We start from the raw sequence: 13759 nt of genomic DNA on the forward strand, positions 1-13759 counted from the left end.
AATTTTGAATTCCTGGAGTAAATTCAACTTAATTATTGTGTAATATCTTTTTATACATGCTGGGTTTGGATTGATAACATTTTCTTTACAGTTTTTACATCCAGGTTCCTGAGTATAGGGTCATAATTTTCTTTTTTATATCATCCCCCTCCGATTTTACTAATATATATTAGCTTCTCAAATGAGCTAGGAAATATTCTGTTTTTTTTCTGTAAGAGTTTATATATGTTTGGAATTACACGTGACTTGAAAATTTGGGAGGACTCACCCATAAAACTGTCCAGTGTTTGTATATTCTTTGTAGGAATATTTTAAATGATTAATTCAATTACTGTAATGGTTATAGAACACTCTATATTCTTGCATCAGTTTTTGGAATTTATATTTGTGTTGGACACATGTTTGTGTGCCTTCTCAGATTGTTTCCACTTCCTCCTTTCTCTCTCTTGGCTACCACTTCACTCACACCAAGTCATCCCTACACTTCCAGGCACAGATGAAATGTTACACTATGTGGAATGGAATCTGGCCTCCAAGTGGCTGCCACTGGCCCAATAATGCAACAGAGGAAATTTTGACCATTGGGATATGGCAGAGAAAAGGGAGCCTGGCATATGAATTCCCCTCTCCTTTGCCCTTTCTCTGCACTGTTCTAAGGTATACCTTCTTCTTTCAGCACTTCTGCAGAAATTCCCTGGGACAAGAAATCTCTCCCTGCAGAGAGATTTACTATGCTTACTCACGCCTTGGTGTGAAGTTGTGGCTAGTGCACTAATGTATCACATCACACTGCTGCACATCCTTCTTGCCTCAGTTCCCTTTCTTCCTCAACCTAACCAATACAGGCTTAGAACTCCCAAATTAGCAGTGCCTGGGTGTCTCAGTCAGTTGAGTGTCAGACTCTTGATTTCGGCTCAGGTCATGATCTCATGGTGTGTGGGATCAAGCCCCACATTGGGCTCTGCACTGAGCGTGTAGCCTGCTTGGAATTCTCTCTCTCTCCCTCTCTCTCTCTCTCCCTCTCTCTCTCTCTCTCTCTCTCTCTGCCCCCTCCCATTCTTTGTGCCTGTTCATGCACATGAGCGCTGTCTCTCTTTCTCTCTCTCTCTCTCAAATGATAAACTTAAAAAAGAAAAAACCTCCCACATTAAGTGTCAGTACTTCAATGCTTTCCTCAGGCTCTGCTTTTCCCCAGCCCTTACACCTGGGCTATGAACAGTTGGTATCAGATATAACAAGTCCTTGGAATGACATTTTGAAGTTCAATTGCTCACTTCTCTAAAATGATAGGAACCTATTGCGGACACTAAGTAGAATGACAGTAACTTATGACATGCAGTGGCTTTGCAGTTTTTTAAGCTTTTAATTCTGCATAATTTGGATGAATGGCAGATGGAGAGCAAAGCAATGGAAGATGAAGTGGATAGGATATACGGGAGCTCTGTTCATTACGAGTGCAGAGCCCAGTGACTCTTCAGACAGCCCTGGAGATCTTACCAAAGGAGTGATAGGCTCAGAGCAATCTAATTCCAATTTAAGGTATGCTCTGAATGCTAGCAAACTTCGATGGCAACTTTAAAGGAAACCCCTGGAGCACATGCACCCCAATTGTAGCAGTGCTATCAATCAATGGAATTTGTCAGAGAAAGACAAAGATATGATTTCACTTATATGTAGAATTTGAGAAACAAAACAGATGAACACAGGGGAAGGGAAGCAAAATTAAGATAAAATAGAGAGAGAGAGACAAACCATAAGAGATACTTAAATACAGAGAACAAACTGAGGGTTGCTGTGGGGTGTTGGGTGGGGAGATGAGCTGAATATGTGATGGGCATTAAGGAGGGCACTTGTTGGGATGAGCATTGAGTGTTACATGTAAGTGATAATTCACTAAATTCTATTCCTGAGATCATGATTAACTGTATGTTAACTAACTTGGATTTAAATTTTAAAAATAAATGAAAAATAAAGGGGACCCCTGGAGCACCTGCTGGCTCAGTTGGAAGAGCATGTGGCTTTTGATCTTGTGGTCATCAGTTCAAGCTCCGTGTTGGGTGTACAGATTACTTAAATAAATAAAACTTCAAAAAAATGAATAGAGGCTCCTGGGTGCCTCAATCAGTTGAGCATCCGACTCTTGATTTTGGCTCAGGTCATGATCCCAGTGTCATGGGATCAAGCCCCAAGTTGGACTCCATGCCAAGCGTGGATCCTGCTTAAGATTCTCTCTCTCTCTCTTCTCCCCCTGTCCCCTGTTCATACTCCCTCTCTCTTATACATACATACATACATACATACATACATACAGGGGACCTTTATCTCCTGCTGCCACAGGGCAGATTAAGCTGAGAATTAGGCTTAGTGTCTGATTATGCACAGGTCTTTGTAGAGCTTCAGATGAAAATAGTTATGCACCTTCGGCTTTCTTCTATGGCAAAGTGACAGTCCTTGCAGGGCAAGAGTGGGACCATGAGACCTGGGATAGGAGCATGGGAATGAGAAAACCTGAGACTGTTGACACCCTGTATTCTTCTGAGGTCCCCCTACCTGGAGATGCAGCCCTTTCCCCTTGCCAAAATAGACTAGCTCTCCTTGCTTGGAGACAGAATAATTATTTCTCTTGGAAAAAGTTCTTCACAAGATGGCATTTGTTCTCCTCCTAACCCTCTTCCCTCAACACTCCCCACTGCCTGCAGGCCGGTAATCAGAATTAGGTTCAGGATAGTTTGTATCAGTTAGGGCCCAATCAGAAGACAGAAGCTGTACCAGTTATTTTAATAGAGAGAATTGAATATAAATAATTGTTAAGCAGGTATTGGATAACTAGAGAGACAAAAAGAGAACAATAAGGTATCAAGAAGGTGGCGACTTGTAGAAAGCAGTTACTGCCCCTATCACTGGAGATCAAAGGGAAGAGGTTAGAATTGTTCAAACTTAAAACCTTATGGAAGGAACTCAAGTATCTGAAAGTCATTGCTCTGTGGAGGGGGCACTACTTTGCTGCCGGTGGTGTTTCTGAGCTTAGGAAAGGGGCCTATGGGAATGGGATCTAGATCTCCGGGGAGAAGGTGCTGGTTAAGCAGTGATGGGATCTTGGTGGGATGGGGTACACCAAGGCTGTTTGAGTGAATATTGGCAAAACTGCAGACTGTAATTAATCGCTGCTACTTGAATGAACCACTGCTGCCACGATAACACTGAGATTAGGATTAGGAATAGGAAAGGCAGGAATAAGAAGCCAAAACAAGGAATAGGAAGCACATGGAAAGGAGCAAGTCCCTTCTTCCTCCAGCCTCCTAGTCTAGCACCCCCTATTGACAGATCCTAACAGAAAATCAGCTGGTGAAGGAGAAATTGGTTTTGCAGGATCCCTGTTCTGGCAGTGCATAGAAGGCGGGTCAGAAGCTCAGACTCATTAGCTTCCCAGCTAACATTCAGGTCTGCAGGAGCTCACAAATATGTACTGTCAGAATCCAGGGCTGCGTGGATCCTGTTAGTTCAGAAGAATATAGATTTGAGTAGAGTTGAGTTCAGTGATAGGGGGGCTACTCACTCTGACACAGGAACACCCAGAGCTGATCCTAACAGTTTGCTGGAATCGCTCTTTGAGACATGACTTGGTGGCAGCTTACAGCATGTGAAATGGAGATGCCACAACTTCCTTTCCATAGTGTTGAAGAAGAGAGCAGATAGCTCAGGTAGTAGGAATACTAGATGGATGTATTGTGTATGGTCTGAGTACTCACCATCTGACTATGCTGTCTGGAAAGCACCAAGAACACTCCTTTCACTAACACAGCAGGAGATGCACTAGTGAGGAGAAACAGGCATCATTGCAAAGCTTGGTAGTGGAAGTTCTCCATAAGCTGAGTTGAAGGTAGGGGATGCTGACATTGACATGGACTCCCTAATATTAGTGGGAAAGATGGAATCCCTAGAAGGGCAGAGGCCAGGTTTGAAGCTCTTAACCATCAGAAACAAAGTGGTCATAATTACTGCAATGAGCAGTCAGGCTATATCAAATCCCTCTGACCCTAAGGGATTTATAGTGGTGGCTAATACAGTAACACATTCCTAGAGGCAAGAGGAGGGTAATTAATCAGTGTACTATTCAATGTATAGGTAGGTAGACACAATCAAGAGCTTATGAGTTAAGCCACCACAGTGGAAAATCAGGCCCTTCACCCATCTCCCAGATCCCAGCGTTCATTCATTAAACAGGAGGGACTCTACAATCCCACTTCATGCAGTAAGCTTTTTTCAGTCCTTTACTAAAGAGACCTAGAGCCATCCATCAGAATAACCATACACTGGTACAGGAAATACTTGGACGTCTCAAAGATTTGAACATATGAGGTCTGAGCTGACACTGACACTGGAAAACCTACATGCCACCATGATATTCTGGTTAGAATGGAAATCACTAGGACAAGGGATAAATGGAGCTTTGGTATGAGTCTTTTTTACACCCTTTGATTATTTTTTAGTTCTTTACCATATATATGAAGTAAATATTCTTAGAACTTAGGAGAACCTTCATATTGGTTCTCTGGCCCATGAAGTAAGGGTCAAGTGGAAGGCCGTGAATCTATCTGGACCTGTCAACATAGAAAGCCAAAGACAAATACTGTATTCCTGGATGACTGCCACCATTAAAACTTGAAACGTGCATGAGGTATATTCCCATTCAACTTATCCTTTGTCCTCTGCAAAAACCAGAATGATGGGTTCAATTCAGTCTGTGGCAGACTAGCTAAACACAAGCCAGAAAGGCGATCAAACAGTTTTTTTAAATCTATGTAAAACGGGGGCACCTGGATGGCTCAGTTGGGTAAGCGTCTGACTTTGGCTCAGGCCATGATCTTGCGGTTCATGAGTTCGAGCCTGGCGTCTAATTCTGTGCTAACAGCTCAGCCTGGAGCCTGGTTTGGATTCCGTGGGTCTCTCTCTCAGCCCCTCCCCTGCTAGCGCTCTGTCTCTCTCTCAAAAATAAATAAACATTTAAAAAATCCATGTAAAACAATCACAGTTCTGGGACACCTAGGTGGCTCAGTCAGTTGAAAGCCGACTTTGATTGAGGTCATAATCTCTCAGTTCGTGAGTTTGAGTCCCACATCAGGCTCGGTGCTATCAGGGCAGAGCCTGTTTTAGATCTTCTGCCCCCCTGTCTCTCTATCCCTCCCCCTTTCTCTTTCAAAATAAGTAAATATACTTAATAAATAAACAAATAAATAAAATCATCCCTAAAAAAACAAAAGAATAAGAACTAATCCATTCTCATCAAATGACTTGTGGGGACAGTTAAGTATCTGTGATTCGTACGATCTGACCCTTACAAATTCTGGAGACTCTGGAACATTAGTGTGCTCCACAGCTCGTGGAGCTGTGAGCAACACTGTCACATTCTTGCCTGATCCACACTGTACCATTGGACATAAACACAATCCTGAGAGTACATTGGATAAGGAAAATGGGTTACCCATTGAAGAACCCCAGAACCACTCACTATGTTGTTCCTCTGAAAAGTTTTTCCTCCTCTCTTCAGAGGTAAAATGAAAATAAACTACACTGTTTGTATAAAGTCACAATCAGATGGTATCAGTTTGGCCTGGCTGGTTTTGCTTATGGTCATACTGCAGTCTGACAGGAGAATAGGGATCAAGTTTTGAATACTTCCTCCTCTTTTTCCCCTAGAATTTAAATGGCTGGATTTTTCCCTTTTTTCCTACTTGCTGCCCTTTTGTGTTGGTGAAAAAATTTAAGACTGACTTAAACCTCCGGACATTTTTGTTGCCTGTTAATTTTTGTGCCCAGGAAATAACTGCCCCCATGTTTCATATCTTGCCTTCTCTGAGTCGTTGGCAGAACAGAGAGATGTGTCAAGCAGCCCCAGCTTCTTTTCATTGATCATTTGTCTCTCCTCATCCCCAGGACTTACAGAAGCCAGGGCAAAAAAATGCCCTGGGTTATACCTGAACTTAGCGCCTGTGACTGTTGGGGCGTGGATCAGTGTGGGCAAGAGTGTATAAGTGCATGAGTGTTAAGGAGCTGCGTGTTGCTCATGTTCTGATTTTTGGTAACTTGACTCTGTACTTGGGGTCGGTCTGTGCAGTTAACTATGTCATTGTATGATTTCACTTCTAACTGTGACATTTTTATCAACTGTGTGAACAAATACATAAAGATTGGTGAAGAGAAGAAGTAGAAGGAGAAGGAGGGTGGGGGGGGGAAGAGGGGGAGGAGGAGGAGGAGGAGGAAGGAGAGAACTAACTGAAAATAAACCAGTCTTTTAAAACCAAAACCCAACTTGTATCTCAATCAGCTGTATCTCAGACTAAATTGAGATGACCTGTCCTTACCATAATTGCTTGCTAGAAGTAAAGTAAATCATTTCAGGAGGAAGATACCATCACCTTGTGTAAGACAGTGACTGTATTTCCTTCTTGCGTTTCAGCCCTTCCTTCTGAGATGGTTTCTCCCTTCTACAAGTAAAATCTGTCAAAGTTCTTTTAGTGAGTTCATTGAAAATACATTATCTCAGTTTTTGTTCCTCCTAAAATGTTTTTAGCTGATTTAAAAATGGGCAAAAGACATGGTCACTGTAAAAAATATATAAATGCATATGTGTATATATATATACATATGGCAAATAAGCACATGAAAAGATGCTCAATGTCACATGTCATTGTGGAATTGGAAAGAAAAATGAGGTATCGTTACACACCTATTAGAATGGCCAAAATCCAAAACACTGACAACAAATACTGGCAAGGATGTGGAGGAATAGGAACTCTCATTCACTGCTGGTGGTAATGCAAAATGGTACAGCCACTTTGGAAGACAGTTTGGCAGTTTGTAATAAAAAACTAAACATATTATTACCAGATGGTCCAACAGTCATACTCTGGTATTTATACAAAAGGCTTGAAAACATATCCACACAAAAATCTGCACATAGAGGTTTATAGCAGCTTTATTTATAATGACCAAAACGTGGCAACAACCAAGATGTCCTTCTGTAAGTGAATGGATAAATTAATTGTGGTACAACCAGACAATGGAATATTATTCAGTGTTAAAAAGAAATGAGCTATCAAACCATGAAAAGACACAGAAGAACCTTAAGTGGATATTACCAAGTGAAAGAAGTCCATCTGAAAGGGGTATGATATTTGCAAATGGCAGAACTATAGAAACAGTAAAAGTGATTGACAGGGGTTAGAGAAGAGGCAGGGATGAAGAAGTGGAGCACAGAAGATTTTGGGGGCAGTTAAACTATTTTGTATGATTCCATAATGGTAGAAACATTTGTTATACGTTTGCCAAAACCCACAGAGTGTAGAATACCAAGACTGAGCCGTAATGTAAACTACCGACTTCAGGTGATAATGACATGTCAATTTAGGTTTGAATCTCAGCTGTATCACGTATTAGCTGTGCGACCTTGGCCAGTAATTTAAACTCTATGAACCTTTGATTTCATATAATAAAAAAGGAAGAATACTATCTCTCATTGGCTTAAGATGAGAATTAATTGAAATAGGGACATAAAGTGTGTAGGAAAGTCCTAACCCATTTGAGATCATTAAATGGTAGTTTGCTCCCCTCTCGCCATAACACTAGAACACTGTGAACATTCATTGAGGGTCTATTGCATTAAATATTAGTGCTACTTTCCAGTATTTCTGACTGTCCTCTTTTTCTGGGCACTTGGGAGAACTGTATTTTCCTTGCCTCTTGAAGCTACTCATGGCAGTGTGACTTGCACTAACCAATGTGAGATGAGTAGAAATACTTAAGAGCTGATGTGCGATTATTCCATGACTCTTGTTCTCTGCCAAGCGAATTGCAAAAGCAGTTGTTGATATGGAGGCACCGTAGGGGGGAAGTATCCTGGAATGCTGAGCTGCCACACTGAGGACATTTGCTCTGAAGGGTTGCCCAGAGCCATAGCCACGGAAGACTTTGTATAATTTAGAAGCGAACTTTGTTGTGTGCTGCCCCTGGGGTTCAGGGATGATTCGTAACTGCAGCATCAACTAGACTATTCTGACAGATATATATACAAAGATGTATCAGGTAGATCTGAAAATGCTGCAATGTAAAAACAAGAGCTCTGTCAAAGGAATGTTCAAAATAATGCAGGGCACTCAGAAGGGAACAACTAGTATTGCCAGGCTAGGCAGGGAAAGAAAGAGGAGGCAGCTCTTGAAGTTGGACTGTGAGAGGCAAGAGAGAGGGATGAATGATGACAGGAAAGTTACACGTTCCTTGCTTGGGAAAAGACGGAGGTACTGAGACAGTATGGGCAAAGGCACAGAGATGTGAGAATTCATGGGGGGTATTCTGGGAAGAGTAAGACTAGCACTTCCCACAAAATGTTTTCCACATGGAGCATCTCTTCATAGAACATGTGTCCTTCAATACAATGCTTTTCTACTCATATTTATGTAGAAAAAAGTATATATTTATGTCCCCTAAACTTGATGCATTTTTTAGAAAAGTCGTGGTGGGGAGCTCAACAGAGAAAGTCTTTACTTTCTCTCCACATATAATTGGCACCATATCAAGGTTCACAGAAGCCAACTGGAAAAGGTTCTGAAGGTTGACCAGGGAGGCATGTAATGTGTTATACAGATAGAGCAGCTATGTTAATGGTTTAGTGGGCAGGACACAGTGTTTTAAATATGTTACCACAATTTATGAAATAACTAAATACATGAAATAACTTTATAAATATTTTGCAGTCTGACATGTTAGCTTGTTCCTTGTCTTCAGACATTTTACTGTGTTTTGTGTTTTAGAAAATTGGTTGACTTTGGATTGAGACATAATGGGCTAAAATATTTTCCATTTAAAATAATGGGAATGAGGCCCCTGACTAGTGTTTTCCTGCAAATAATGTTAAGTGAAAGATGCCTGTATTTCTATATGGCAGCTTTTAGAGGGGGCAGATGTTTGGCCTGTGAAGGAATCTAGACGTGAGATAAGTGAGCCTGACTGATATATACACAGAGATGTATCAAGTGTATCAGAGGGTTTTATGCCCAGTAATGACATGGGGACATGAATGTACTCTATTGACAGCGCTGACTCGACAGGCATGAAGTAGGGAGCTGGCCTCTCAGCTAGACTCAGCCAGCACCTTCCCTGAGGCCGTGGGGGATGCAGCAGTGGAATAGGAGAGACATTTCAGGGTGGAATGGTGGATGGAAGGACACAGTGGTTTTCTGGAGTCATCCAGAAAGGTGATGGGGAAGTAGTTGTGGTTATATTTGCCAAAATAGGGAACCTCAGAGGAAGAGGGGAAAGAGAGACGAGGAAGAGAAGCAGTGGTAGATCTCAGAGGATATGAGTGGTGGCAAAGGGTGAGTTTGCTTTTGGACGCATTATGTTGAGGTGTTCTTTGGGAAGGTTGTTCTGTGTCCCTCCAAAACCCAGCCTAATAGTTCACACTGCCTACTCTCAGTGGAGAGTGACAGTGACATCACTAAGGTAGAGTGAAAATGGATGCTCTGTTGTTGCAATAAGCTTTTGAGAGGAAAAGCAAGGCTCAGAAAAGTATTCCTATAACCTGGAGGCTGCCAAATCCCTCTCCTCCGATGCCTGGGTTCTGGAGCACCGTAGTAGTCAGGCTCAGGTGAGGGGGCAGTTGATGTGACTCATAGGAACCCCATTCCCTCTGGCCAGGGGCCGTCAGGAAGACTTTCCTTCTACAGGAAAGGTAGAATCAGCTTGAGGATCATAGTTTCTGCCTTAAAAACCCTTGGTACACCTAAGTCCTATTTGGGTTGGTTGCAGACAGTGCTGATTGCTTTTAGCTTCTCCGAGCCCTGGTGGATTGATAAGAGTTCATTTGTGGGATTTCAGCTAGGCTGGTTCCAGTCTTAAATCCACCTTCACTGTATTGGACCTTGATAAAGTGGGAAAATAACTGTTGTTTTTTGTTTTGTTTTGTTTTGTTTTTTGAGAGAGAGACAGACTATAACTCTACAAGGATGGGGAATTTTGTCTGCTTTATTCATCGATGGATCCTCATCCCTAACATGGTCCTGGACCAGATGGGAGCTCAATAAATATTTGCTGAATTGAATTAAATTGACATTCAGTCTCTTTGCAAATTGAGTTTCCTGTTTCCTGTTAGTTTCTAGAGCAGTCAGCGTGGTGCTGTGCTGACCCATCTTCCTCCTCATCGACTCGACTCCAGCTCTCAGGGCTTGGTGAACACACTAGTTGGGGGTCTGGGCCACAGCCGAGTGCTAATCTGACTGTTCCAGCCGCTCTCCGGTGCCCAGAAACAGTAAGAAAGTTTGCTTCACATGAAGAGCCGAGTGTGACACATACAATCTGTGCAGATAACACCCGGGGTAATGACACCCATCTGTAAGGAGCTCCAGCAACATGCCAGCAACTGTATACCAGCACGCGGTGTAGATCCTGTGATCAGTAAAATGAAGGAGCCAATGGCATAGTTGAATATTCTTATTGGATCTCTCTGCCAGTTCTATGTCAGTTTTAAAATATATTTTAAAGAACATATTTTCTGGATCCTTGAGAAATTTCCTCAAGCAGAAGTACCTTTGGTTATGGTACTGACAGTCGTAAGCAGGCAGACTAGACTGCTGTTGCTCTACCCCGGGGAATCCAGGATGACGGGCCCTTCTAGAACCCAGTCCTCTGAATATAACTGCCTCCCAGCATCTCGCCCCCTTTTGTTATGCCAGGTCAGATGAAGAAGACCTCTCCCAGGCCACAGTGTTCTGGGTTCCATCAAGAGGGTTTCTCCCTCTTTCCCTAAACGGGCAGTGGGATTGGTCCACCAAATTCTCACCAGCTGGGAATAAATGTAGTTACAGATTTTTACACTACCCTCCTCCCAGGGAAATCCTTCAAAGTCATTTTAATTTTATGGCTGAAGGTCTATTCATCCATTCATTCATTCATTCATCACATACCATTTAACCTGCACCATCCTAGGTTCTGGTGTAACATGGCAAGGAAACCATGCTCAGCCCAAGCCTATGTCCCCGCTGCTCACATCCCCACATGACCTGCTGGATCTCTTCCATCTGTGGTATGCTTAGCAAACCCACAACTTCCATCATCAGGGAGATGGGAATGCTCAACCAACACAGATGCAGACCGTCCTTCCACACGCAGCATGTTTCCACACAGATTGCGCCCACTTCAAGAGTAGGACAGAGACCAGCAACAAATTGAATCAGTTGTTTATTTTTGTTTTATTGGAACACAGCCCAACCTGAAATAAATATTGATTTATGAAATTCTCAATCATTTCATACATAAATATTAAGTTAATAGACATTTTACAGAATGTTGTGTTAAATAAGATTAAAGTACATATTTATTTTGCCTAGAGCACACTGGAGGAAAAGACTTCGATGATTCTGATATCTGAAATATATCTCAAATATTTTATTTTTATCCTTTCTGCCTATGTGAGGCAGCAAAGTAGCAGTATGCCTGAAAAATTCCTTTGCATCTGAAGTTTAATTACAGTGACCCTTGGTTGGGCCTCATTCTCATTGCAAAAAATAACATTCTTCTTCTCCTCCAGAATCTTTCACTGCAATAAGCCAGTTTCATCTCAACTTTCCATTGTCCACTCAGTGTTTATTACACCAAGAAACACTTGCAGGTAGTCTAGGAACTTTTTTACTCTCCATCTTTCTCCTCCACACTTTTTCTGTGAAAAGAACAGACAATGGGTATTGTAGGAAACTGTCAATTCTTATAAAAACAGGCATAGCCAGACAAATATACTTAAGTTTCCACCAAATGTCTTTAACTTACTTTTTGGAGGTCTATGTGTTCTTTTATTAAAGACAAGTTTCGGAAAAGCTTGTCCACAGCATCCCCCGGTGCAGTGCGATTCTTTAATGTGTCTATACCCTGAAAGACTTCTTCAATGCACAGTTGGTGCTAAATGAGGGAGATTTTAAAAGTATAAATAACCAAAACAAGGTATAAAAATTCGGTCCAAAAAAGTTAGACTTTGTTGCGTGGGGTTTACATGAGTTCCCTTCTCCCACACGTTTATTTTTCACTTGTTCCTTTTCCAGGAAACCACCTCATACAGAGCTATAATTTTCATACGTAAAAGAAGTTTATGTAATTTCTGAGGAGGGTTACAAATGATATAAATTAAACACTTCACCAAAAATAAAGTGCTTATGAAGTATATAATGCAGCTACATTACTGAGCTCACATCAAAATTTCCTTTGATAGTTCTAGCCAGTAATTTTATTCTGTTTAGAGTAATGATATCACATGTTTAACATTTCAATATGACCATGACATACTTCAAATGCATACAATTTTATTAGAGTTAAAATCGTTTAAATATGTGGAAATGACTATTGATATAGGACAGTCAGTGTATATTTTAATGTCTACTGACCATAATTCTAAAAATATAACCTTAAGTTGGCTAGTACTCTCAGAAAGACATAGAAGTAAGGAAAGCAAAAGATAGTCAGAAGTGAATGGAGACGAGGAGGCACCTCTCACTCAATGTGGAATTCTTCTGGTAAGAACGCCTGACATGAGACTCTTTGAGATGGGGAACTGACAACATCAAAAACGGCCTGATCCAATTGCTTAATGGATTCTACTTAATATTGTAGAGTCATTCCTAACGCCATTCCTAATGTTCATAAGCACATACATTGGCATCCACACACATAAAAACAAAATAGATAAAATTAAACTGTTCCAACGATAACTAATGCTTTATAGTCACAATAGGAAACTTAGTCATGCAATCGTTTTATCAAATCATAATTTAACTTACATTGTTATGTTCAGGAGTAGGAATCATCAGGTTCTGAAAAGGAAAGGAAATACATTCATTTTTAACATATTATAAGGTTCATAACTTGTAATAAAATGCTTGCCAGTAACATGGTTACCAATGATATATTACCAACACTCATAATTTCATTATTAATAACAGGTCTTTAGAAGTTAGCCAACACAAATGATTACCCATGCATTTTAAAGACCGTAGGAATCAAAAAGAAAATTACCCCGTCGCCTATCAGTAGAGTTCGATGAGTGGAGAGCAGTGCCAAGGTCTCTGCCACCAGCCTATTCATGGGACTTTGTACAGCAATGGCAGAAACATAGGCAGCCCCAAGAGCTAGCAAACTCAAATGCAGAAGCATTCTCATGGCTCTCAAATGCTCAGTGTTTGCCTTGGGCAAAGAAAGTGCATAGTACAAGATTGCATCCTCAACCAATTTATTCTCTGTCTTTGAGGAAATGAATAATTTCTAACAATCAGATAGGGAATGCCTAACAATGGCATATCGTGAAACTAAATGTTTCCAATGCCTTGTTTCTTAAAAATAATTTTACTTTTATCTTTTAATAATAATAAAAATCCCTATTTTCCCCCTTTAAAAACATTTTCTATTACAAAGAAAATCTTTGGGTGATACATCATTGCCCCACATTTGCATTTCTTAAAATCAGAAGATTCAATTTCCTCTTAAAAGATGTGTGTAAAAAAAGGTATAATGTACACCATTGAGTTTAATGCCAAAATTATAAATATTGGGAATATGTTTTTCAGGTTGACTAAATTCCATCACCATTGTTACTAGACTGGTCTGTCTTAAAAGGAACTCAAAATACTGGTGGAAAAATGGTAATTAGAGCTGAGACTGTCAAAACTTAGCAGGTTCAGGTTCACTGGAGTCTAAGTTAGGATTCTTTCTGTTGCCAGAGACC

The 13759-nt window shown here is 41.0% G+C and overlaps 1 protein-coding gene across 1 annotated transcript; it reads right to left on the bottom strand.

Annotated features, from left to right (window-relative positions):
• Nucleotides 1-11538: 11538 nt before the first annotated feature.
• Nucleotides 11539-13197, bottom strand: IL5 (interleukin 5). The gene is made up of 4 exons (XM_042905851.1): nt 13054-13197; nt 12819-12851; nt 11818-11946; nt 11539-11710 (listed from the first exon to the last, which is right to left on the bottom strand). Exons 1-4 carry the CDS (start codon nt 13195-13197, stop codon nt 11612-11614), a joined length of 405 nt encoding a protein of 134 aa, XP_042761785.1. The 3' UTR covers nt 11539-11611.
• Nucleotides 13198-13759: the final 562 nt, after the last annotated feature.

Source organism: Panthera leo, chromosome A1, assembly GCF_018350215.1.
Source record: "Panthera leo isolate Ple1 chromosome A1, P.leo_Ple1_pat1.1, whole genome shotgun sequence".
NCBI classification, from domain to species: Eukaryota; Metazoa; Chordata; class Mammalia; order Carnivora; family Felidae; genus Panthera; species Panthera leo.

Coding starts and splice junctions, on each gene's coding strand:
- IL5 (XM_042905851.1), bottom strand. CDS start 13,197: ATGAGAATGCTTCTGCATTTGAGTTTGCTAGCTCTTGGGGCTGCCTAT. Junction 12,852..13,053: donor CTCTACTGATAGGCGACGGG/GTAATTTTCTTT, acceptor TTTCCTTTTCAG/AACCTGATGATTCCTACTCC. Junction 11,947..12,818: donor CTACTCCTGAACATAACAAT/GTAAGTTAAATT, acceptor TCCCTCATTTAG/CACCAACTGTGCATTGAAGA.